The sequence below is a fragment of the Prionailurus bengalensis genome, chromosome X (assembly GCF_016509475.1).
Source record: "Prionailurus bengalensis isolate Pbe53 chromosome X, Fcat_Pben_1.1_paternal_pri, whole genome shotgun sequence".
NCBI classification, from domain to species: domain Eukaryota; kingdom Metazoa; phylum Chordata; class Mammalia; order Carnivora; family Felidae; genus Prionailurus; species Prionailurus bengalensis.
The window spans coordinates 20,070,257-20,097,443 of record NC_057361.1 but is presented as its reverse complement, the minus strand read 5'-3'; the positions used below and the strand labels follow the sequence as shown (position 1 = coordinate 20,097,443).

General features: G+C 42.7%; 1 protein-coding gene across 4 annotated transcripts; it reads left to right on the top strand.

Moving 5' to 3' along the window:
* The first annotated feature begins 832 nt into the window (after window positions 1-832).
* ACOT9 (acyl-CoA thioesterase 9) lies at window positions 833-26,460 on the top strand. 4 transcript variants are annotated; one of them, XM_043570860.1, is made up of 17 exons: window positions 1,340-1,472; window positions 2,800-3,030; window positions 5,132-5,232; window positions 6,911-6,937; window positions 7,558-7,603; window positions 9,738-9,908; window positions 10,163-10,200; window positions 14,243-14,326; window positions 14,977-15,080; window positions 21,294-21,367; window positions 23,441-23,508; window positions 24,243-24,354; window positions 24,517-24,607; window positions 24,784-24,869; window positions 25,293-25,380; window positions 25,541-25,691; window positions 26,143-26,460. In XM_043570860.1, the coding sequence occupies exons 1-17, from the start codon at window positions 1,453-1,455 to the stop codon at window positions 26,229-26,231; spliced, it is 1,581 nt and encodes a 526-aa protein (XP_043426795.1). In that variant the 5' UTR covers window positions 1,340-1,452; the 3' UTR covers window positions 26,232-26,460. The 4 variants fall into 4 exon arrangements, with proteins under 4 accessions (XP_043426794.1, XP_043426797.1, XP_043426795.1 ...); XM_043570859.1 differs by lacking the exon at window positions 2,800-3,030 and having other exon boundaries at window positions 833-1,472; XM_043570861.1 differs by lacking the exon at window positions 6,911-6,937.
* The last annotated feature ends 727 nt before the right edge of the window (window positions 26,461-27,187 follow it).

The following is a 27,187-nucleotide window of genomic DNA, read 5'->3' as shown; positions in this document are numbered from 1 at the left end:
TGTTTGTAATCTGAAAAATTCTCTTGAATTTAATTTTTCTCTCTGAGCCTGACATTGCATTAACGGAAAGTTCAAGTAAAAAGAAGACAAAATAGTGCAATTCAATAAAATATTTATTGTACTGTGTTAGGTGTGGTAAGAGTGTTAAAAAGTATAGGTGACACAAATCATAACAACACCAAAAGGTATTATCACTGAAAAGGTACGGACACTATGAACAAAAATGAAGGAGATCCCTGCAGGCTGAAAAGAGAGTCTTCTGGATGTGGGGCTGATAAAAGGGACAGGTAGGTAGAGAGGAAAGACAAAGCCAAAGACCATGTTCCATTTGTAATTTATAACGTGATTTTTTTTGAAAAGCCAGCTTAATAAAAATCGACACATTTTTACTAAGCGTGGTGTACCATAAAAGCATACAATATGGACCTTGCCTCCTAGGAAATAAACACCTTCAGGGGCAATGCAAGACTTTTGTATATTTTGGAAAGATCCTCTCTCATTACCTTGTTTTGTTTCTTTAGACTGCTTTATCACGTTTAAAATTATGTTATTTGCTAACTTGCTGACTTATTTTCCTTCAAAGCTAAGCTCCCTAAGGGCAGGGATTTTTGTCTATTTTGTTGCATACCCAGCATCTACAACAGCGTCTGGCGCACTGCAAACGGTTTAATAAAAATTCCTTGAATGAAATGGAGAATCAGGTCGTAGGGTAAAATCATGAAAACTCTGGCTTTAAATATTTCTGGGCCAGCCAAAATCTCCAACTTTCAGACACTAGGGGGCAGGCTAAGATTAGAATAGAAATGTTTTTCCATTTAGGTCAGAGGTTCCTAACTTTGCTTATGTAAAGCATCACCTCAGGGCGCCTTTAGACGTTCTAAAGATCCTGTCGGACCCCTAACTAAATAGGAATCCCCAGAGGGTGGGGCTCAGGGATCACTATTCCGTAAGGCTGCCCAGAAGATTCCGACGTGCAGCTAAGCCCAAGAACCACAGACTGGGAGCCGAGGCGTGGTGGTCAAGGTGGCGCGGCCTTCGGCGAAGCGTGATAACGGAGACAAGCTCCGAGGATCCCTCGCCTCCACGCCGCTCCCTGGCCGTACTGTGTGGAGCCTTTAATCAACAATGGCGGGGATAGGCCTGTCCTGTGGGCAGCAACACGCCCGGGGCTGCCGATCCAGTGGGAAATTCCGCAGAGACAGGCTCCCGGCCAATGAGCGAGGCTGCAGGCGCCCGGAGCCCACCCCGCTCCGCAGAGAGCCCTCGCCCCCGGGCAGCAAGGCCCCGCCTCTGGGCTGGAAGGCCCCGCCCCTGGGCGGCTGCCCCCGCGAGAGTGCGGTCGTGAAGAGCGAGGTCTGCTCCCGCGCTCGCGCTCGCCTTACTCTCGACTTCCCTCCGCCAGCTGTCTCGCGTGGCCCGGGTCTCTGGTCGCGCGCGCGGCCTCAGGGCAAGATGAGGCAGGCGGCGCTGCGGTAAGTAGCAGGGGTCCGGCGTGGCCCTTTCGGGAGGGTCGCCGGCGCCCGCCCTCCGCGCTGCTAGCGGGTCCGGGCGCTAGGAACCGGCCGCCGGCTGGCGAGACTGATGCAGTGGTTTGTGGGGGAAGAAAGTGGGGCCGGGTGGGAAGGGGCGCCCGCCTTCCGCTACGACGCCTGGACGCGTGCCCTCTGCCCCCGACTGAAGCACCGCGACCCCCACTCCTGGAGCGGAGTTTGATATTAAAAGCGAAGCGGCACTTTGAGGGAGGAAGTTGGGTGTTCCCTGAAATTCCTTTCTCTTTGCTCATCACGGGTGTGGTTTGGGGGTAGCCGCTTGTGAGAGAGCTGGCGTTTAGCACTCCACCTTACTTCACAGCTCTTTGCCCTCCTTGGGAGAGCACTTTTAGGGTTAAGTGCTTGACCCACTTGGACTCCGGGTTAAGTGTGTTGTAATGTGGGGAGAGATTGCGGGGCACCTCTTGGGCTGCCGGGACCTCAGTCAGGACTGTGCGCCTAGGTGCCGGAGTCCAGCTCCAGCAGGTCCAGGGATTCCCGAAGGATGAACGGTGTGGGCGAAAAAGTGAAAATAGAACAAAACTAAAATAAAAAACAAAAATAAAAATGGACACAGACAACCGCAGTGTGTTGAACTCGCCGATTTATTGTAGCAAACGTGGCATTATATATGCGAGTGATTTCCTTGTAACATACGTGGTCTATGTTTTTTAACATTACCTAATTTTGAAAATGTTCCTATGTGTCATCAACCTTTAAGAAAGAACATGGCGATTTTCCCCTAATTTTCCCGCATACCCTTTGATTATTGATTAATTTCTTACATTATTCCATTATGCATCTGCGTTTATTTATAATCTACAAAGCGTTTGCTTTCTCGTGAAAGGCCCTCCATTTCTCAACACCTCAAGTGGAACAGTTACAGGGACATGACCTCCTAACCACATGAGACCGAGGCAAGGTGCACCACCTTGGTCCAAGGTGTCAGGAAGGGGCCAAAAACGCCTTAGAAACCCTTGCCTCACACATTCTCAGATGGTGCACCTAGGAACCAATGAACCATTCTGTAGCTTAACCGACTAGGTTCAGTCATCATCTGGAATGCCTCCGGGGGGCCAGGTGGGCCTACGGGTTGAAGTCACCTGTGCCCAGAGATGTCTCTCCTTTGCTGGCCGCCTTTGCTGGCTAAGGCATGAGGCTGTCCTTCCTGTAAGTAGAGGAGTCTCCATGGGGGATGGCAAAGGCTAAACGAAAGGCCGCACAATTTCTGGCGGAACCTTATTTTCTTTCCTAATGGTTTTTTCCCCAGAGGGCCTGTCGAGGGCCATTCCCCAGCAGACACTACCCCAGGTAGTTTTAAGGCCGAATTACCTAAAAGTGGGAGGACAAGAAGCTTCGCTGTCGGTGGGCCGCCCTGCAGTCACCAATCCGTCCACAGCCCGGGCCCTGCCACTCAGGGCTGGGTAGCTCGGCTTCCAGCTCCTAGGACTTTTGGTGCTGATTTGAACTTTACCTTGAATGAGCAGCAAGGCCCTGTAAGGTGAGGTGGGGGGTTGATTAGGCTACTTGGACAAGGAGGATGCCTTTTTCTGTGTGTCACCTCCCAGCTTGCCCAGTTAAGGCCTTGGGACTTAGACTCTAGGACAAGTCTGGCTCTCCCCCAAACCTTTTCAGCTGAGCACTCCAGCTGTATCCAGCTTCTTTGTGCCTGGCTGGGCCCCCAGGGGCCTCACCCCTGTTCCAGCTTCTGGAATCATGCTACAGGTGCGCCATCTCTCCTTGTGTGCCCATACTGGTTCTGAATGACTGATCTCCGTCATTTGTCTTAGGGGTCCTGGATCTCCCTCACTATTCCTGTGGATCTTGCTATCAGTTGAAAAGGTTCTCTGTCTCTCTCTTGTGTATAGCACTTAAAAATAAAAGCTTTATTAGCACTGTTTAGACAGAGTGAAAGTCATTATGGGAAGGGCCACAGTTGACTTTAGCTTACATTGGACATGATGTGAAGGGCCTTCTACAAAGCTCCATGATCTTGCCATGTGCCTTTTCCCAGGAAAACTTTCTTGATCTCCTCTCCCCCAGTTTGGAAGTCTTTTTCTTTGCACTAATAACTCTTATAAACCTGCTTTCCTTTCTTGTGAGTCCTGTTGAACCTTAAGCAGGTACTCTGTTGGTTGTTTAGTGAGGCAAAGAGTTCATAAATGAATACAGACTGTTCAAGATGATTAGGTTATTTGACTAGTGTGAAGTCTTTGTAGCTTATTTTTCCAGACTCAGGAAAGAGTCACTGAATTCGTTTAGTTTCTAAATTGAGGCATTTCCCCAGGGTGGAGGGCCTATGAATGGCATTGCCTGCTACTGTACTGGAAACTCTTCCCAGACACCTACCCTAAGCTTGGGACCCAGAACAGAGCTAAGACCCTTCTTTTCACACCTTAGGTGACTTCTGTGACTTCTTAGGCAAGCCATGAAGAGATTGGGCTCTTTGGTCTCCTTTCATTGGATAGTTTTAATCATGGAGTCCTACGGCCTGAGTGTCCCAAAGCCTCTTGACGGTTTCTTCTAAAGGCCTAGGGATTTTGCTGTAAAACTCCCTAGGTCTTATCAGGGAATAAGCCAGTAACCCTGTGGTACTGAGGTGTTGGGTAGTGATTAAACCATTCTTCCTCTCCCTCCACTTCAGCACTGTATATGTAAAAGGGAAGTAGCCTGAGATTGTGAAAAGAGCAGCTTGCCTGCAGATGTGTTCGTGTGTGCATGTGTGAATGTGAACTTCTTTATCCTTATGACAGTCCCTTAGGATAGGTACTATAATTACCCCGTTTTACAGATGAAGAAAGTTTTGGCGGGGGGGGGGTGGTGGGCGGCATAGTGGAGTTAGTCATCGCTTGTCCCGGCATGAGGTAGTAAGAATTTACTAATAACTTGAACTAGAATGAGTAATAGTATCTGGAGTTCTTGACCTTGTCAGTGCCTTGCCTTCTTCAGCTGTGCGTTCAGATTACTTTGTCAATTTCTGATATTATATATGTGTTATACATGATATGATGGTGGTTAGGAGTCAACACTTAAGAAACAGTGAACCAAAACCAACTTAAACAACTTGTTTTGGCAGACTAGGTTAGGTGCATTTGGGTAAATTGTTTTTATTTTGTTTGGGGATTAGGAAATTTCTGCCCACAATAAATACTCTGAGTCTGGAAAGGGTTAATTCTCTTTTCAAAGTTTATTAACTTATAATTGGATTTAGCTTATTTATTGAGGAAATATGGTGTGATAATAAAGAACAAAATAAATGTTCATAATTAATTTACTCAGCTGTTTACCAAATTGATTCAGGGCTTCTGAAGCTAATAAAAAAGCAAGAATAAATCCATTAAACCTGGTTGATATCTTTTATTTATTTTGTAGATTGTTAGCTAGTTGGTCTCTTCTCTCATGAAATGTTTACTCTAGTTAGATGATTTATGGAGTAGCTTCATATGCAAATATACAGACCCTGGAGAAACAAGTACAGATCCTTACAAGAAAGTGTATACCGAGGGTGTGGAATGGTTAAGTGTTTTGGGAGGAGGGGCTGGTTTTGGGGGTTGCCGGGACGCCATAGAACCTACTCTAGTGTTTTTTATCTTGTTTTGTAGGCTTTGTACCACCTTGGGCAAGGGGCTGCGTGCTCCTGGCAGAGGACTCACTCAAGGATCCAAGAATCCCGAGAAACAGAGAGGCCTCCACATGCATGAAGGCAAGCATGGGTGTTTGTGTTTTAGGTCCACGTGGTGAAAAAACCCTGTCTTATTTGGGAGGCATACAGATAGGTACTTTAGGGCGAATGAGACATACTAAACGTAGATTTTTCCATAAACTTCTCATTTATAAGATGGTCAGAATAACTTTGGGTAGAGACCACATTCAGAATTTGAGGTTTGGTTCCTAGGAGCCTGGGAGACAGCTCTTTTAATTAAATGGCTTTCACTTTTTGTGTGTTGGTACTGAAGGGGAAAGCAGAGAAAAAAGAGACCTGTTGCATAAGAGATGGACCCTTCAGTTGCAGCAACTAAATGCTCCTGATCTATAGTTTTGTTAGAGGGACAGTTAATCCATGCTCAGTTGAAGTTAATTTCAATTTCTAGTCTGATATGCAAACTATGGCTGTCTATATCAGTTTAGGAGTATTCATTATGAACAAAATTGTGGCTTTTTCAAAAGGTACAAATTATATATATACGTACACATGTATATACATACGCATATACATAAATTTCTTTAAAAATTTTTTATTTTTATTTATTTTTGACAGAGAGAGAGAGAGAGGGGCAGGCAGAGCGTGAGTGGGGAGGGGCTGAGAGAGAGGGAGACACAGAATCTGAAGCAGGCTCCAGGCTCTGTGCTGACAGCACAGAGCCTGTTGTGGAGCTCCAATTCACGAACCATGAAATCATGACCTGAGCCGAAGCCGGATACTTCAGCCGACTGAGCCACCCAGGTGCCCCAAATATTTAATTAAAATTTCTACTTCTTGGCCCTCACTACCCCCTTTATTCATATGCTGACTAAACTAGTAAAAATCATTATATGTCAGTGAGCATCGGTAGTCTGTGTACTACTTGGCATGCTTCCTGTCCATTCTTTTATTCAAGGAACTCAGGAGGGAAAAAAGCCAGAAATAAGACACATTTACTAGTGGTTACAGGCATACCTTGGAGATATTGCAGGTTTGGTTCCAGACCCCTGCAATAAAGTGAATACAGTGAGTGAAATCAATTTTTTTGTTTCCCTGTGCATTTAAAAGTTAGGCTTACACTACACCGTAGTCTATTAAATGTGCAATAGGACTATGTCTAAAAACACAGTGTACGTATCAAAGCAGTTTAAATAGTACCACCAAAGCTCACTGATCACGGATCACCTTAACAAATATAATAATAACAAAAGAGTTTGAAATATTGTAAGAATTACCAAAATGTGACACAGAGACATGAAGTGAGCAAATGCTGTTGGAAAAATGGCAGTGATGCAGTGTGGCCACAACCTTCCAATTTGTACAAAACATACTTTCATGGAGCACAGTGAATACAATAAAATGAGGTATGCCCATATATTCTGCAGTTCTCTCTGATTTAGTTGTAATTAGAGTTTGTACCAAATTTATGGTGTATAACAATTATTTGATAGAAAAATCAACTGTTTTTTCATTAAAGTTTAAGTGCATGTTATCTAACCATATTTGGTTTTGATCACTTAGCCATTGAAGGACCAAGTATTGCTACGGTTAATTTCCCATAACTGGAATATATACTTTTAAGTCCTATATAAATGCTAGGAAAAAAACATATGACATCAATATGTGAAATCCTATAGACTTATTTTTTAGTCTTGAATTTCTACTGCTTATCTAATTTATTTTCCTTTTATCCATATAGCATGTTCACCTATACATGTGAATCACGGTGTGTGTGGTAATTAGTATCAACTTTTTCTTTAACTGCTTAAGCTTCTTTGCATTAATTCATTCTTGCACTTTTTGGGCATTAACTAACATTAAATTACATTCTTTGCTTTTCGTTGATTTACATCTTTGCTTCACTTTTGTGGCTTAAACTTTTCTAACAATTAGGATAGTATAAATATATGAAAGATCAGTTAGAATGAGACTCCTATTTGAGTATCACTGTCAGTCCCTGCACTAATCAATCTGCTCTACCAACTGCCTATAAGAAGCTAGGTGAGGATTTTGGTCATAATATCTCCATTGTAAAGGGTCTCCTACTGACACTGATACTACCCCACCCGATGAATAATTGGAGTTACCCTGTTTTGTTTGTGTATGTAAATCCCAGTGATTGGCACAGAGTATTCTTTTTCTCACTAAGGAGACAGTTGTTTCACGTTTTTGGGAAGCACAGGCTTGATCCCTTCCTTGAGCTGTTTGTTGTGGCATTAAATGGAAATTAATGGATCTTTAAAGCTTTTGAGTGCATGGGTCGCTTTTTATAGTTCTTCAACTCATATCCATAATCCAATTCTAGTATTTTTGTTTCCTGGAATGACCTCTTTATTTTTGTTTCAGTTCGTGATAAGTTGCGGGAGATAGTAGGAGTCTCCACAAACTGGAGGTAAGCACGCTTGTGCTCATTCATCCTTTCACCTTTAAAGTGGTATGTTAGGCTGTATTTAGGCTCAGCTGATGGTCTCATTGTAGGGGTGGAGGGAGCCCTGTGTTTGGAAATGGGTTGAGAGGGTTTTTTTTATTTGGGGGGAAGACCAACATTCCAACATACTCATCATTTGATGCATTCTTGTCATAAAATAAAGTCATTTACCTGTACTCTACATTTTTCAAAGTGCATTCAAGTATATTACCTCAATGATTCTCTTCAAAACTTGTGACATGCTTATGGCATATATTCCTATCCCTTTTTTACATATGATGAAACTGAAACTCAGAGAGAGAATGAATGAATTAAGGATCAGGGTTTGGGAATTAAAACTCAAGTTTCTTGGTTTTTCTATTTGATGCAGCCTGGCTCCTTTATTACTTCTTGTCACTTCACAATTAACCGGATCTCTCAGTATTTCCCTGCTGTGAAATAGGATAATATCCCTCTTGGTGCACAGAATTTTGAGACTAAAATGAGATAAAAAGAAAAAGCAATCACTAGACATACAATAATCTATTGTTGGTATAGAAATTATCTAATGACTTCTTTTTTAGCTATTTATATGAAAAATTTCAATGTTTTGAAAAGTAGAAAAGATGAATACCTCTGTCCCTACTATCTTGATTGGTACTTACATTTTTCCAGATTTGCCAATATGCATATGTTGGCTGAATTGTAATTCACTTATTCATATAAGTGAATTATAGGTATCATGACACTTCATACATCTCCAATAAATAAATATGTTCTCTTGTGTAACAAAGTCAGCAATCGTGTGTGTCTCCAACAAACAAGATATTCTCTTACTTGATGAAATATACAGTAATTCCCTCATAGTATATTACTCATCCGTACAGAATTTCTCAACTGTTCCCGAAATGTCGTTTATAGCTTAAAAAAATCAAGATCCGATAAAGAATTGTATATTGCATTAGTGGTTATGACTCTTTGGCTGCTCCTAGTCTAGAATAGTAGACAATTATTCTCCCTCCTGTTTTTTGTGTATGAGCTTGACTTTAAAGTTTTTTTTAAAAAATGTTTATTTATTTAGTTAGTTTTTTGAGAGAGAGAGGGAGAGAGAGAGATGGACACACGTGGAATGTGAGTAGGGGAGAAGCAGAGAAAGTAGGATACACAGAATCTGAAGCAGGCTCTAGGCTCTGAGCTGTCCACACAGAGACCACTGTGGGGCTTGAAGCTACAAACTGCAAGATCATGACCTGAGCCAAAGTCAGGTGTTTAACCGACTGAGCCACCCAGGCACCTCTATGAGCTTGACTTTAAAGAGACCAAGCCATTTGTTGTGTAGAACGTTCCATGTTCAGGATTTCCCTGGTGCTGTTTAACTTGTTTCTTTATCTCTTATACTTTTGGTAGGCTAAACCTTTCTGGCAATACTACTTCATAAGTGAAGCTTATCTTAATGACATTGTCAGCATTTTAGTTTCCTATCCCCTTGGCGCTCTGTCTCTTCTTTTCCACTTTAATCATTTCTTTGTCTTCCCTTCCCATCTCCTTTTCATGTACTTTTCCTCTTTACCTTTTGCTTTGCCTTTCATGTTTCGTTTAGATATAGTTCATTTTTCTTCCTCTGTCTCTGTTTCCTGAAATCGAAGGCAGAGATAGAGATAAACATAGACATAGACATAGAGAAAGAGAGAGAGAGAGAGTGAGTTGGGGGCACAGAGAATGTGAGAATTGTCAAGGTGAGAAATGGGGATATGGGATTCAGTGGCCACTTTGTTCTTTAGCCCATATATGTATTTGTGCCCATCCCTCTTTTTAATTTTGATTTGAAATATTCTATTTTTTGAATACACCTTTTGATGAGGGTGAATATGTGGTTTGTTTAAGTATATTTATATCACTTACAAGTATGTATTACCTTTCTTATCTATAAGCCCAAGACATTTTAACAGAAAGTTTTTAATTTCACTGAGTGCCAAGTGGGGATGGAGGGAAGGAAGAGAAGGTGAGCAGGTCCAGACCTTTTTCCTTCTTTGATAGGGTCTGACCAGCCTGAATGTCAGTGGCATGTGGGATCGCACTGCCCCCTGTGTTTCATGTAGTTTGCCTCCTTTCTTCTCAGAGACCATGTGAAAGCAATGGAGGAAAGAAAATTACTTCAGAGTTTTTTGGCTCAGTCACAGAAAGGACTGCCACCCAGGAGAATGAAAGACAGTTATATCGAGGTTCTCTTGCCTTTGGGTAGTCAGCCTGAATTACGAGAGAAATACTTGACTGTTCAAAACACCATCAGGTAAAACGGCACTCTTTTTATTTATGTCATTTATTTGTTTTTATTTCTTTTGTTACTAAAACTTTGAGATGTAATTTACACACCATACTGTCCACCTATGTAAAGTGTGCAGTTGTGTGGTTTTAGTATATTTGCAGAGTTGTGCGGCCATCGCCGCAATTTTAGAACCTTTCATCCACCCAAACTGTATTATTCATTTTTTAAGGGGTGATCATCATGATTTTCATTTAATCACAGTTTTCTTTGTTTCACAGATTTGGCAGGATTCTTGAGGATCTTGACAGCCTAGGAGGTACTGGTATTATTTTAGTATTTCTAAATAGATAGTTATAGCTATATATTGAATCATTTGGCTGGAAAGGGCCTTTTTAAATTTTTTTTTTTTCAACGTTTTTTATTTATTTTTGGGACAGAGAGAGACAGAGCATGAATGGGGGAGGGGCAGAGAGAGAGGGAGACACAGAATCGGAAACAGGCTCCAGGCTCCGAGCCATCAGCCCAGAGCCCGACGCGGGGCTCGAACTCACGGACCGCGAGATCGTGACCTGGCTGAAGTCGGACGCTTAACCGACTGCGCCACCCAGGCGCCCCGGAAAGGGCCTTTTTAATTCTTTAACTTGCCCAGATGAGGACATTCTAAAAGAGCAGTAAAAGAAGGGCAACTATTGCCTCTGAATTGTCATAATTTTTTTCCTGAAAATGTAGATTCCTGCTGAACAGTTATAATCTGAGTAGTCCTTCTTTCTCATAACTTTTCAAAAAGTCTGAAGTTTTTGGAAAAGTTGTTTGTACGGTACAAAGAATTCTTTTTCTTTGAATCATGTGAGAGAACAGTATTTCCTACAAACCAGGACATTCTCCTACCTAACCACAATACAACTGTCAACATTGGGAAGTTAACCCTGATACATTAGACTGTTTGATTCTTGGACGCAACTCAGCCTTCACCAGTGGTCCTTTGTAGCAGAAGGGATCCATTTCTTTTCTTTTTTTTTAATGTTTATTTATTTCTGAGAGAGAGACCAACACAAAGAGTGTGAGCAGGGGAGGGGCAGAGAGAGAGGGAGACACAGAATCTGAAGCAGGCTCCAGGCTCTGTGCTGTCAGCCCAGAGCCCGACACGGGGCCCGAACCCACGAGCTGTGAGATCATGACCTGAGCCGAAGTCGGACACCCAACTGACTGAGCCACCCAGGCGCCCCAGAAGGGATCCATTTCTTAATCACGTGTTGCATTTAATTGTTGTGTCAGGAATAGCTCCTCAGTATTTCTCTGACTTTCATGACCTTAATACTTTTGAAGGTTATAGGCCAGTTCTTTTGTACAATTTCTTTCAATTTAGATTTATTTTATGCTTCCCCAAGATGGGATTTGAGACATGCACCTTTGGCAGGAACATCACAGAAGGGATGATGTGTTCTTATTGCATCTCATCAACTGGTGCATAATTCTCATTTGTCCCATTACTGGGATGTTAACTTTGGTTCTCTGATGAAGGCAGTGTATGTCGGGGTTCTTCACTGTAAAGTTACTCTTTGCGCCTTTGTAATTAATAAGTACCTGGTTGGCAGGTAATTTCAGATCTTATAAACATTCCATTCCTTCTCAGACTTCCTTTGTATTATTTTAAAATCAGTATGGACTCAAGGATTCCTCTTTTATTGAATGGATTGTAATATGTCGCTGTCATCTCTTGTGGTGCTCAAATTGTGCCAGGACTGTCCCAGTTCCTTCAAGCTGACTTCTGTGTTTTTTTTTTAATGTGTCCCCATCATTCTTTGAGCACTTCTTTACTTCCTGGCACAATAATACCTCCTAGGCTCATTTGTACTTTCCCTGCCTCAGTCCTGGAATCAGCCAAATCTCCAAGGAGCTCTGGTTCTTTTTGATGGGGAATGGTAATTAGAAACCAAGATAGGGGTACTGGGAGTGGTCACTGTTGCTGGGGTGTCACTGCTCCCATGTTATTTCAGTGGACAAGCTGGAGAATATTTGCACATGCACATAAATTTATATCTATGTTTATTTATCCATCTCTGAAGACCATGGGCTCACACTGGCAGTTGCAATTCTGGATCAGCACCACAGTTTCATTCATTTCCCCCTTTTCATATTTGTAATTCCTCTTTCCAGCTGGCTCCATTATTCTAAATCTATTTACTTATTTGGTAAGGTCCCCCTGTATGTAGCTCATTTCTTATCTCTGCCACCCCTAGCCTCTCATGGATGCTCCCCTCACCTCACTGGGATTCATACCAGGTCCTGTTCTGCTGGGTCACCCTCCTCATTGTGCTCAAGCTGCAACATGCTGGGCCATTGCTTTTGTTGCCTTCTCTCTTTATGTCCTCCGGCCCTGTTTGGGCTTTAGCACCTTACTCTGGGCTACCTTGCTTGCTCTCACTAATGACTTTTGGACTGAACTGTTGGGAATGGGTTTAAAGAAAGGGTCTAATGACTTCTACAATATAGAAATGAGTCCATTGTTAGGCTTATACCTAGCTGCATGTTTCTTCAGATTAAATAAATTCAGTTAAACATTCTTATTGGCGTTTTAACAAAAACTACACACACACACACACACACACACACTCTCTCTCTCTCTCTCTCTCTCTCTTGACTTTGGTTTATTTAGGTGTCCCTAAATACACAAACTCCCTTGGCATTAACCTGTTTTTTCCTCATTGCCTCCTGTTGATGGCCATTCTTTTCACCTCTCCACTTGATTCTGTTCCTTCAAGTTCTTTAAAGAACTTGCCTTATCACCTAATCTTTCTCTCTCATATCGCAAGCCGTTTCTCAGCTTCACATTCCCTCACCTTCTAAACATATTCAAGGCTCTTCCATCTTATAATGGAAAGTAGGTAAAATCTCCTTCCCTTAGAACACTGTCAAACTATCTTTCTCTTTCACTTCAGAGCTAACTTTATGGAAAGAGTTGGAAAAAGTCATTTGCTCTTACTGCCTCTGTATCTTGACTTCCTGTTTATTTCTCATTCTCACACTTGCTGGCTTCTGTTCCTCAGAGCCATTGAACTGCTCTTGCCAAGCTCTCCATTTTCCCCCTTATTTTGTGATCTAATGGGTGCTTTTCAAGGTTTACCTGACCCTATTGTGGTTCCTGATAAATATTGTTGAGCTCATCCTTGGGCTTTGTGACACTTCTACCTCTCTGGCTGTTCCTTTCCTATCTCCCTTGTAGGTTCCTCTTTTCCTAGTGATCTTTTGAATGTTGGTTATCCCCAGGGTTTTGTCTTCTCCCCCTTTTTTTTTTGCTCATCTGTACACTCCCAGAGCTTCACTTGTTATCAGTATGTGGAATACTTAGGAACCTACATTTCCTGCCCTGCTTTTCTGAGTTCCAGATCACTTTGCCCTCTCGCCTACTGGACATCTCCATTTGGATATGCCCTAGGCTTCTCATATTTAACATGTTGAAAATAGTCCATTTTATTCTTCCTCTATTCTCTTTTTCAGTGAATGGTGTACCATCTTCAGTCAGGCAAGCTGGAGACCTGAGATTATTAACATATTGAAGAGATTATTAAAATATTCTCTTCTTTTCCATCGATACTGACATAGGCCAGCCACATATGATTTATTCTATGGGTACCACAGAGGCTTTAAGTGGACTTTCTTGCCTTTAGCCTCTTGTTCCCCCAGTGCATCTGTTAGGAGGTGCATGGATGGAAGGATTTTTTTGTCACTTAACAAATATTTATTGGGTGCAGACCCATGTCCTGAGGGCTGAAGATACAAATTTGAATGAATCATGGGGGAAGCAGGGAGGCCACTAAACACGGGAGTATAATACAACTTTAAATGCACAGAAGCATGCTTAGCTTATTAAAATATGGCAAGTATACAGATAGTCTCAAGGTGGTGTAGGAGTCAAAGGTGTTAGGAGGAAGGAGGAATAACTCTAAGTGAAATGGTTGCTTCATGATAAGGAGTCAGAGGGAAAATAGATAGTTGAGTCCTTGTGATTTGTTTCTCTTTTATGAAGATGTTTGATGCTGTTGGACTCATGTGCTGGGTTCTTTTTCTAATTGAGGCAGTGTGTCTCTGTGGAGTGGTGATGGGCCACCTGCTGGGCTTGGGCTTTAGACTTTGGCTTCTTGACCAAATCTAAAATTGAGTGGGTAGTCAGATTGGAAGATCCCCAAATCTCTTCAATGTGTAGAAGTCTTTGGACCTAGGATAAGGCTGCTAGTGGGATATGGGGGGTTGGGTCTTCAAAACAAGAGAAGACTTTTTATGGATTCAGGGATTCAGTTGTAAATTTTGAGCAATAATCTTGCTTTTCCTTTCTTTGGTTCTCTTCTTTTTTCTTACAGTTCTCATTTGCTACATGCACACCAAGATTCATTCAGCTAAGGCGTCTCCTCTGTCTATAGTTACAGCCCTGGTGGACAAGATTGGTAAGCAATATTATTTTCTATGGATACTTAGAATTCTTAGTAATCACAAGAGATTATTGAAATTAGAGGAAATATTTTCGTTTTATGGAAAAATTTTTATGTATATATACGTATGAAAATGTCTCATGGTATATACTAAAATACATATTTATTAAAATGATCTTTGAGTGGAAGGGTTTTGTTTTGCATAATTGCAGTTTTATTTTTTTTAGTTTTAAAAATGTTTGTTTATTTATTTTCACGATGTTTATTTATTTTTGAGAGGGAGAGTGCAAGTGGGGAAAGGGCAGAGAGAGGGGGAGACAGAGGATCCAAAGCAGACCCTGTGCCATCAGTAGAGAGCCCAGTGTGGGACCTGAACCCACCAACTGCAAGACCATGAACTGAGCTGAAGTCAGATGCTTAACCGAGTGAGCTACTCAGGCGCCCCTCCAGTTTTAGTTTTTATATTCTTTGCATTGTCTACATTTTTCAAAAAGGTATACAGTTCTCTTTTGTATGTCAAAAACGTTCTTTTTAATTTTGAAGACTAAAAAAAAAGAAAAAAGGAAAAGTGGTGGAATTTGCCAGAATATAAAATGAAATTTTCCTTTTGTAATATGGAAAATTTGGGGTGTGGTTTGAACTCAGATTGACTTTCTGTTTCGCAGATATGTGTAAGACGAGCTTAAGTCCAGAACAGGACATCAAGTTCAGTGGCCATGTCAGCTGGGTTGGGAAGACATCCATGGAAGTGAAGATGCAAATGTTTCAGGTATGTATTCGTCTAAAGGTTGCTGGCTTGTTCCAATACAACCAGCTAGTCCCAGCGAAAGAAAAGCATATTTACCTATGCTTTTTACCTATGCTATACCTATGACAGGTATATAGCTCACCAGTTCTAGAAAAAGAATTGAAAATTCATGTCATGCAGATGGTGGGTTATTAATGTGTTCTTCCTGGACAAAGACTGACACTTTGTTTGGTGTCTCGGTTCATTGTTTATTACTTTCAAATCATATATGGCTACGTGTCAAGGTGCTTATTTCTGGTTTTGCCCCAGAGAATTTCACAAAAGTCTGAGTTACATCAGGCACGAATGGTACTTACTGGTCACTGTGTTAGTTTCCTCGGGCTGCTGGAACAAAGTACCACAAACTGGGTGGCTAAAAATAACAAATTAATTATCTCACAGTTTGGCAGCCAGAAGCCCAGAATCAAGGCTTCAGCATGACCATGCTCCCTCTACAGTTTGTAGGGGGAGAATCCTTCTTTGCTTCTTCCTATCTTCTCATGGTTTGGTGGCATTCCTTGGTATTCCTTGGCTTGCAGCTTGAACGCTTTGATCTCGGCTTCCATTGCCACGTGCTCTTTCGCCCTTGGGTGTCTGTGTCTTTGCGTCTCTCCTCTTCTTCTTCTTTTTTATTAAATAATCTCTGTGCCCAGCGTGGGGCTGAGACTCATGACCCCAAGATCGAGAGTTGCATGCCCTACCGACTGAGCCAGCCAGGTGCCCCTCTTCTCTTCTTATAAGGACATCAGTAATATGGGATTAAGGGACCACCCTACTGCAATATGACCTCATCTTAACTGATTATATCTGAAACGGCCCTATTTCTAAGTAAAGGTATGTTCGGAGGTACCAAGGGGTAGGACTTCATATATTTTTGGAGGACACAAGTCAACCCATAACAGTCACTTAGACTAAAGGTAGCAGTTAGGAACAGCCCCACTAAGGAGCAGAACTCTGAGTAGCTGTTATAAAGAAATGAAGAAATTTGACAAGAAACAAGTACCTCAAAGAGGATAATAGCACAGAAATCAGATAATTCAGAGTATGTCCCACGTTTCATTGTGAAAATTTATTTAAGAATGACTCATTCTGGGTGCACCTGGGTGGCTCGGGTAAGCTGCCAGCTTTGGTTCAGATCATGATCTTGCGGTTGAATTTGAGCTCTGCCTTGGGCTCCGTGCTGACAGTGCAGAGCCTGCGTGGAATTCTCTCTCTCTCTCTCTCTCTCTCTCTCAAAAAAAAAAAAAAAAGAATGACTCATTCTGGTGAGCACAGCATAACGTATAAACTTGTTGAATCACTGTGTTGTACACCTGAAACTAATGTGACATTGTCAACTATGCTCAAATAAAAAAAATAAGGAAAAAAAAAGAATGACTTCTTCAGTTACGCCAGAGTATTTAGTAGGCTCATTATTCAGATAGACTTTTTCTCTTCTGGAATTATGAAGTACTTCACCTTTTGGAAAAAGTCTAAAGCTTGTTCTGCAGTAACTAAAGTTTTTGTCAAAATAGTTAAGTAGTTTTTTATTTGGGGCTCTCTGTAAGCAGTTGGATTCTTTAAGTTCCATGTTGTCATAGCTGACAGTAATACTGTTGTTAGAACAAAACACAGTAAGCATGATGGGGATGCTGCTATGATTAGTCCACACTGTTTTTTTTTTAAGTTTATTTGTTTTGAGGGGCGGAGAGGGGCAGAGAGAAGGAGGAGGAAGAGGAGGAGGGAGAGGAGGTGGAGGGAGATGGAGGGAGGGAGAGAGAGAATGAGAATGAATATCTCAAGCAGGCTCCATGCCCAGTAAGGAGCACAACTCGGGGCTTGATGCAACCACCCTGGGATCATGACCTGAGCCGAAGTCAAGAGTCGGACATTTAACCGACTGGGTTGCCCAGGCGGCCCCTGTCTGCATTTTTTAATCTTCATGGTTGATTCCTAGACTGCTCAGATTCCTGCCATAGGAATCAAGGTAATTTGAATCTGGGCCAAATAGGTTGAAAAGAGTTACAGGAGTTATTGTGGGGAGAGGGCCAATGAAAATCACTGTCAGACAAGTACAAACTTCTGTTTTAAGTTTGTATTTCTCATTGACCATTTTGACTAGTAACTCAAGACTTGAGTGATCCTTTCTATTCCAGATAGGAAGCTTGGCGGTAGGTGCTTTGCCTCTGGTTTAGGTACATGTAGGTTCACATCCCAACTCTGCTGCTTATTAGCCATGTGAATGTGGGTAAATTACTTACCTTCTCTGAGTTTGTGTTTTCTCAAGTGTAATGTGGAAACAGTAATAGTACCATGTTTTATTGTGTGGCAAGCATGAAATGAAAAAACAACCTAACCATAGGAATTAGTTGGTACATTGCCTGTCACACAGTAACCACTAATCAAATGTTGACAATAATGTTCATTTATTATCATTACTATGGAGGTGATCCCAAATATTTTCTGGGCTTGACCTTCAGACTCATCTTTCTGCACGCCTGTTTTATCTCTCCTCCTACACGTGCTCTTGCTACCTTAAATCAGGTGTGTGACAAACTGAGTACCTCAGCTTCCTTCCCAATCCTGATCCTCCTCCATTTCCCCCTTTGCTGCCCTGGGTCCAAACCTTTGTCATATCTTTAATTTCGTCCTTTCCTATACAGCCTTTTGCCAAGTCTTGCAAATTCATCACCCATAGCAACCCACCAGAGAGCTCTTTCTTCCCTTTCCTCTCGGCCTCTGTGTTTCATTCAAGGCCTCACTGCCTCCTTTGTGAGTACCTTAACTGTCTTTTAATAGTCTACCTGCCTCTAGTCTTTGCTCTCTCTGTTAATTGTACAGATTTTTATGAGTTAGATCTTATAAAGGCAATCTTAAATCACATTGTTTTCCTTCTCCAAACCCTTCAGTGACCATTATCTGTGGATTAAAGTCTGAACTCTTTTGACTAGTTAGGATCTAAGGTGCTCCACAAACTAGCTCCCACCTGCCTTTACAACTGTAGTCCCTCTGACTTATCATTCCTATACCTTCTTAGAGCTTGCTGATGGACATTTTGAGCATTCAAAGAATAGGGAGTTACTCATTTTTGCATTCTTTTTTTAATGTTTGTTTATTTTTGAGAGACAGAGAGAGAGAGAGAGAGAGAGGGCGAGTGAGGGGGAGGGACAGAAAGAGAGGGAGGCCAGAATCTGAAGCAGGCTCCAGGCTCTGAGCTGTCAGCACAGAGCCTGATGTGGGGCTCAAAAGCACAAACTGAGAGATCATGACCTACCCTGAAGTTGGACGCTTAACCGACTGAGCCACCCAGGGGCCCCTCAATTTTGCATTCTTGATGCTTGGCACTAGTAGGTGTTCATTATAATAAACCATAATGTAAACAGTGAGTGAGTAGGATGAGTATCATTGCTTATTCTTTTTTCTTGCCTGAAATCCTCATGTTCTGGCTCCACACATTCGTATTCTACCTCTGCTTCCAGGCCACCTTATGCTCAATCCTTCCCTGATCCTTCCAGCTCATAGCGCCTGTTCCTTCCCCATGACTTCTGATTCTTTCTCCTGGTACCTGCTCTTCTCCTCCCCAGAGCAGCATATGAACACATCTTTTCTCTTCGACTACACTGTAGGCTCCTTGACATAAGCAGCATCTGGGTGTGAGTCACCTAGCCCACTTCCTCGTGTCCATTCATTTAACATTCACTTAGCAGTTTATCGAATGCGTGTTCTGTGCTCAGTGTATAGCAGTGAGCTAAACAACGTTTCATTCTCTTACAGTTTACATTCTAGTAGTGCTTGATAATTTTCTGCCTCAACTCATATACATCATCAATCATTGATTATCTTCTATCTGCCAGTCTTTGTGCTAAGTAAGTGCTAGGCATACAAATGTGAGTAAAAATGGTCTTTGTCCTCAAGGAAAGCGTGCTGGAATCGGTGATTATGATATACAGATGGTCCCTGACTTAGGGTGGTTTGACTTCCTATTTTTTGGCTTTATGATGGTGTGAAAGAGTGTTCAGTAGAAAGTGTACTTTAAAGTTTGAATTTTGATCTTTTTCTGGGCTGGTGATATGTGGTGCTGGGCAGTGGCAGTGAGTTGCAGTTCCTGGTCAGCCACGCCATCAGGAGGGTAGAGGACTGACGCACTTGCAACCCGCCTGTCCCCATATGGCTTTTCTGTTTTATACTCTCTGAACGGTATTAAATAAGTTCCCTGACATATTCAACACATTGTTATTAACGAGGCTTTATGTTAGATGCTTTTGCCCAATTGCAGGCTAATATAAGTGTTCTGAGCGTGTTTAAGATAGGCTAGGTAAGCTGTGATGTTCTTTAGTTTATGTGTATTAAATGCATTCTTGACTTAAGATATTTTCTTTTTTTTTTTTTTTAATTTTTTTTTTTCAACGTTTATTTATTTTTGGGACAGAGAGAGACAGAGCATGAACGGGGGAGGGGCAGAGAGAGAGGGAGACACAGAATCGGAAACAGGCTCCAGGCTCTGAGCCATCAGCCCAGAGCCTGACGCGGGGCTCGAACTCACGGACCGCGAGATCATGACCTGGCTGAAGTCGGACGCTTAACCGACTGCGCCACCCAGGCGCCCCTAGATATTTTCAATTTATGATGGATTTGTGGGGATGTGACCTCGCTGTAAGTCGAGGAGGATCTGTAGTATATTAAGTATCATGCAGCTTTTCTCAACAGAGGCACTACTGGCATTGGATGTAGGAAAAATTCTTAGTTATGCAGGACAGTCCCCCGCACTGTGAGGTGTTTAGCTCCTTGGTTACCCCTGCCCGGCTAGTGATGTCCCTCAAGCCGTGTGACAACCAAAACCAGTTCTGCACATTTCCAAGTGTTCCCCGTGGGAGTAGTATCCATCTCTGTTACATTGAGTACCACTTTCAGGGAGGACTTTGTTTCCACTCTGGTGGCAAACCAAGGAAGGGATGATGACCTCTGCCTGGGGAGGGGGCAGGGGTGGGGAGAAGTGTCTTGAGGAAGGTGGCTGTGAGGAAGGCCCAGGCTCAGGCATGGATGGGAGGAGTTCAACAGCACGGTACATTCCAGACCTCCAAGTTGTCAGGTGTGCTTAGGGAAAGGTTGCAGGTGTGAGGGGCGTGTTTGGTGAGCAGAGAGGAATCTGGACTCTGTCGTGGAGAGCTTTATATATATTGCCAGCAAGCTTAGAGCAGATGTGGGAAGAAGGTTGAGTGGGAAGGTGATGTGGGCCTGAACAGACAGCAGCGAGGAGGACTAGTGAGGAGGTTTGTTGAAGAGTGAGCCTAGTATGCCCTCAGCTTATGATAGGACTTTATGATATAACTTCCCTGGAAGTACTGATTCCTAGAGGATGAAGAAATACCTCAAAGCCTCAAAGGCTTGTACATTGTAACTATTTCACTCATTACGTGGAATGACCAGTGATCCTTACCCCTTCTTGGGAGCCCCCTATGCTCAGCTAAGGGGGCACAAACGTGTGCTGGTAGCTGGCATACTGAAGTTCCCTGAATATTCTAATGTCCATGAGAGCGGTGGGCACTTCACCTGGCTTTGTGTGCCATTGTGAGGACAGGTAGGCCTCAAGAAAGCCAGAACTTTGCATAATGCAGGACAGTTAAGTGACGGTGATGCAGAGGGTCCCTCTGTGACCCTTGCCCTTGAGTCTCAGTCACGCATACTTCCAAAGCCCGTAGGTCATGTCCATCTCAGCCCTTCTCGCATGGTGTACTGTTTGAATTTTGAGGTGTCTTTCTCCTTTTCCAAGACCATAGCCTTCTTGGTCTTGCTCCATTCCCACCCAGAGCTTAGTTCTGTGTCTGGCAACTCAGCAGATGGTGGTTAATGATGCACTTTTCTTTTTCTTTTCTTTTCTTTCTTTTTAAATTTTTTAATGTTTATTTATTTTTGAGACAGAGGGAGACAGAACATGAGTTGGGGAGGGGCATAGAGGGAGACACAGAATCTGAAACAGGCTCCGGGCTCTGAGCTGTCAGCACAGAGCCCGATGCGGGGCTCGAACCCACGAACCGTGAGATCATGACCCGAGCCGAAGTTGGACGCTTAACCTGCTGAGCCACCCAGGTGCCCCAGCACTTTTCTTTTTCTAATTGCAGCCCTTTCCAAAGCATGTGTGACATCTGTTAGAATTGTCATAGGTCTTCTTGTTAAATGTATTTCTTATGTCTGTATTTTCTTTCCACTGTTCTTTAGTTACACGGCAATGAATTTTGTCCTGTTTTGGATGCAACCTTTGTAATGGTGGCTCGTGATTCTGAAAATCAAGGGTAATTGCTGTTTTTTCCTAATTCTTTATTTTGGAAGACTTCAAAGAAACACAAAACTGGAGAGAAGACTATAATGAAATTTCCATATATTCATCACCTAGACTTAGAAGTTTTAACACTTTTGCCATATTTGCTTCATCTCTTTATTAAAAGTATATTATTTTCTTTATTATATATATTTTTAAATGTTTATTTTTTTTGAGAGAGAGAGAGAGCGAGAGACAGAGTGAGCAGGGGAGGGGCAGAGAGAGAGGGAGACACAGAATGTGAAGCAGACTCCAGGCTCCGAACTGTCAGCACAGAGCCCGATGCGGGGCTTAAACTCACAGACCGTGAGATCATGACCTGAGCCAAAGTCGGACACTTAACTGACTGAGCCCTCCCCGCCCCCAGGAGCCTCAATGAATTCATGGATTTTAATAGTAAATGTATTTCAGTAAATTGCAGCCATTGTTCTTGATGCTCAGAGCGTACTGTGTTTGGGCAGTGGGAGCTCCTTTAAAACGGCTCCTGGAGTAAACTTGTTTCACATTTCCCCACCAGTCTTCCTGTTCTCTGGTACGGTGGGATATCTTGGGCTCACTTTACACATTTTCTTCCTCAGGCCCAGAATCAGCCATTTCTCTGAGGAGTCTTGGGGTTCCTCTTAGTGAGTACTGGTATTTAGAGACCAGAATCTGGGTACTAGAACTATATTTTCTACTCATTTGTCATTATTTCTAAGCCTTTTCAGTGGACAGAGTTAGGATGTATATTAAAAAGCAACAAATATTGGACCTCGTGAGTTAATGTACCATCAATTCCAAGTCAGATTGAATTTTACAGATTTTAATTTATTTGGCTTCATACTTTTTTCCCCTTAAGTTGAATTCTTGGTTCCTAACAGCAGTCACCCGGAAGGCATTCGAACAGGGGGAAAAAACTGTTGAACTGTGGGGGGTGGGTGCTGGGCTGGGAGGAAATAGTACAGGATTGCTATTGGTATAGGACAGAGTCTGGGGGCCTGTGGGAATCTAATTTGTATTAGAAACTTGAGGTAGGGGTCCTCATTGAGAAATCTTTGCTGCCTCATGAAAAACTGCCTTGGAAGAGTGAGTTAAGGTCAAACAGATGTGAGTGTAGAATGCTACTCTTCACTTTCCCACTGGGCTGGGCAGGCCTGCGGGTCCTAGGGGCTGGCCCTGGGTGGGGGACTCCTTTCCGGCCCTGTGGCATTATTTAAAATTTCTCTCCCATTGTTTCCATTGTTGTTTCATCAAATCTTTGGATTCTACCACAGTGAAAGCACCCCCCCCATCTGTTTTCTTTTTTGAGAAATTTGCCACCTTCAGAAAAGTAGAATGATGCAGTGAGCACCCAGAGAGCCCTCACCTTCAATTCACCAATTGATATTTTGTCTTACCCTCTCTCTATAAATACACACATGTACACACTCTTTCCCTGAATCATTTGAAAGTAAGTTTGAGACTACTTCACCCCTGGATAGTCCAGCATCTGTCTCCTAATAATAAGATTATTCTGTTACACAGCCTCGATGCCTTTATTATATCCAAGAAATTTAAGTGAGACAGTTATATTATCTAATATACAATCCATATTCAAACTTTACCATTTGTCCCTAAAATATCTTTTATAGCTCTTTCCCCGGGTCAGGATCTGATCGAAGATCATGTATGGCATGTAGTTATTATGTTGTTTTTTTTTAAAGCGTCCCCCTGCCATTTTCTCTCTCTGAAGACGTTGACATTTTTGGAAGGGTCCAGGCCAGTTGTCCTGTAGAATATTCTACAGTGTATTTTTGACTGTTTCCTCATTATGACAATCAGGGGAAACTTTTTGGTGAGAGGCAGTGTTCTTTTTATAATGGGAACTTTCTAGTATACAGCTTACTCTGTAACTAGAGGGCTCCTTACTTGTTCCTGGGTTATTATATGAAACAGTGAGTAAGCATTACCTAAAACAAACAGCAGAGACTTGGAAACCAGTGGGTAAATTGTTCACCTTCCACCTTTCCTGGGGAAAACTGTATTTATAAGCCTCTTAAACTGTATTCTTTTCATTTCTCCTCTTTAGGCCGGCATTTGTAAATCCACTCATCCTTGAAAGCCCAGAGGAAGAAGAACTCTTTAGACAAGGAGAATGTATATTAATTTGTTTATAATAAGATACAGTTCTGCAAAGCACACTAGCTGTACTGCAGAAGAGGTTATTTAAGAGCATGTATGGACTGTTCATACCAGTCAAGTAGTCTTACTCATGCTGAGAATTTATTGAAATTAAAAATACCTTATTTTTGATTCCAGAATCCATAGTGTAACAGTTTTCCTGATTAGACAATACTTGTTAAGTGCAAAAATTTGTTTTCTCATTTTTAGTAAAATGGGAAATGTATCTTAGTGAAATAACTGCTGGTCAGGGCTCTGGTTCAGGATGGTCTTTTTAAAAACTTTTTTAAATGTTTATTTTATTTTAGAGAGAGAGAGAGGCAGAGAGAGAGGGAGACAGAGGATCTGAAGTGGGCTCCACACTGACAGCGCAGAGCCCAATGGGGGACTCAAACTCATGGACCGTGAGATCATGACCTGAGCTGAAGTTGGACGTTTAACCAGCCGAGCCACCCAGGCGCCCTGGATGGTCTAAGTGTGGTCTTTAAGTGGTCTCACACTGAGCCAGTGTATTTCCGTGTGAAAGCAGGGAGTCGCTGGACACTTTATGTAGCCTCAGCAGCCTTCTTTGGGATATATGTACAGTTTCCGGTGGGCTTTTTGAAGTCAGGAGATACTGCCTTTGTAGGGTCCGAGGCAGCCAAGGTCAGGAAGTGCAGTGCTGCAGTGGGACCCTCCTGATCATAGCTCCTTGTCGTCCTGTGTTCCAGTGAACAAGGGGAGAAGGGTTGCCTTCAGCTCCACATCATTACTGAAAATGGCTCCCAGTGCCGAGGAGAGGACAACCATACATGAGATGTTTCTTAGCACGCTTGATCCAAAGTAAGTTAGGATGGTGAGATTCCAGGTTGGGAAAGCATTTAAACCTTGGCCTTCTCCAGAGCCACGTGGGCCTCAACATCTTGGGAGTTGTTTGCATATATTTTACCTTTCATCAGTAAAAGCATGGCATTAAGAGGGTTTCCTGAATCTCCTTTTGTACAGGACTATAAGTTTTCAAAGTCGAGTTTTACCCCCTCATGCGGTGTGGATGGAGGATTCAAAACTGAAGAGCTTGGAAATTTGCCACCCTCAGGTATTGTAAGCCAATGAAAAATCTTCTAAAGAGGATAACTTGCTTTGGTGATTCTCATCTAAAATTTGATCCGCCTTCAAACTGACCTCTGTTCTGTGGCATTGTTAATTCCTTTGTTCTGTATATGAGGGTGGTCATGAACTTGTATTTGTTAATAATTATTTTATGCCCTATAGGAGCGGAACATTTTCAATCGGATCTTTGGTGGTTTCCTTATGAGGAAAGCCTATGAACTTGGATGGGCTACTGCTTGTAACTTTGGGTGAGTTTGGCAGTGTGGCGCCAGTAAAAGTATTCAACTTCTGAGAGACAGTTTGCAGTACCCCGTTGAAATGAACCATTTTAGGCCAGTCTGGATGTGTTGGGATATGTGCTTTGTTTTTCAATCAATTTCACACTGATACCACCTCCACTTGGTCTTCATTTTCAAAGGCTGTTGCTCTGACTTTGTCAGTTAGTGCATTAAAGACCTACTGAGAAAAGGTGATGACAGTGCAGAAAGGAAAAGATAGAGTGGTGATCTCGTCACATTGGCATCCCTTACCATTTCTCACCTGTATGATTATTTGCCCCTTCCCTAGGTTTATTCTCTTATCATTCACATTTTGCTTCAGCTGATTGTTAGGGGAGAAATAGACATCATCTGAATTTTGTGGTTGACCCAAATTCTGCCTTTGTCTGCTAGTGGTTCCCGACCGTTTGTAGTAGCAGTGGATGATATCATGTTTCAGAAACCCGTTGAGGTTGGATCACTGCTGTTTCTTTCTTCGCAGGTAGGTGTGCGATGAGGGATGAAATAAATTTTTTATCACTTGGGCCCAGAAGAGAAGGTTTTTTTTTTTTTTTTTAATTCTAAAGCCACTGTTTCTCTTATGACTGGCTTTTCTCCCCTTCCTAATGCACTTGACTAACTATCAGGTCTAAATCTCTTAGGTTTGCTTTACTCGGGACAATTACATTCAAGTCAGAGTGCACAGTGAGGTGGCCTCTCTTGCGAATAAAGAGCATATGACCACCAATGTCTTCCATTTCACGTTCATGTCAGAAAAAGAAGTGCCCTTGGTTTTCCCCAGAACCTACGGAGGTAAGCAGCAATGTCTGTCCTTAGTGAATGGAAGAACGTATAAAGAAATTTTTCTTCTTTTAAATTGTTGTAGGAAGCATAGAGATGCCTCTTAGCTCCAAGAACGTATCTCTAGGAGATAGCGCTTTCGAGGGTCTGCAGCCCTGACGGCCAGGATGCCTCATGGCCTGCAGGCTGCCGTTGCTGCTCTGCCTGACCTGGCTACCGTCTGAAGGGTCAGTCCAGCTGTAAGTGGCCACTGGTGGTCAGAGACTGGTGCAGCCACAGGAAAGGGGCACGAATCGAGGCTCACCCCTCAGGATCCTTGCACACCCCCAGCCTGACAGGGTCTGCCTAGAGCCATTTTTGCATGCTCCTTGTTGCCCTCGTGTTCCCAAGTAGCCTAGCTGTCCGTACAATGATTTTGTAAGGTGCCATGGGCTTCTCCATGGTTCTCTCTTTTGTGTTTCAGAGTCCATGTTGTATTTAGATGGGCAGCGGCATTTCAACTCCATGAGTGTACCGGCGAACTTGAGAAAGGACTACCTTGTGGAGCCCTAGGAAAACCATGCTTGTTTAAGAGCAGCCCTCCACGGTGGCATAGTGCCCAGTGAAAGCCCGATTAAGCGTTTTGGTTTCAGTCTTTATTCTCATCTTCTGTTGAGAAGAAGAATGTATTCAACCTTTAGGATGATCAGCAAAGCAGAACAAGAGAGTGGCTAGGTGGGGTGGAGGAAGAGGGAGTTATTAAACAATAAACACTCTCAAGACAATTTAAATTAGAAACCTACCATGTCACCTCCTGTGTGGTAAAGAAATGAGGGCAGAATGCCTTTATATGCAGTTGGAAACGTTTCTTTTCTTAAGCTTATCACAAGCTATCCGTATGTGCAGTTTCCTGCCAAGGTATTTGGAGGGCATTCCTTAAGCCTGACGCTGCAGTTCCCCTGTATTGTCTAAATCCCATCAACCCTACATGAGTCCTCTGTGTTTTGCCTGCCTCTCCTTCCCAGCTTTGTTTGTTGGCAGGAGGCAGATGAAAAGTCGGGGTGAAGGGAGCGAACAAAAGGTAAGGCATTTGGAAGGATTTGTGGGAAGCTTTAAGCCTAAAGCCATACCAAGAGGAGGTGTTCAGAGATGATCTGTATGAGGACACACAGGACCATGTGTTCATTCTTTCGTTCACCAGATAGCTTTTCACACTCTACTCGGAGCTGGCCAGGATATATCTGATTCAAAAACAGGAACAGTGACAATAATGGCTGCTTATGCTTGCTGAACACTTGCCATGTGCTAAGGCACTGTCCTGAGCACTTAACGTGTATTAGCTCATGTATTTCTTCCACCACCACTAGAGGTAGGTTCTCTAACCCTCTCAGGTTAGGTCACTCAAGCACAGACAGGTTAAGTGACCTGCTCATGGTCTCACAGCTAGTAAGTGGTGGTGCTGGCATTCAGAGGCAGGCAGTGGTGCTGGCATTCAGAGGCGTGTGGCGCCAGGGCACGCTTGACCAGTA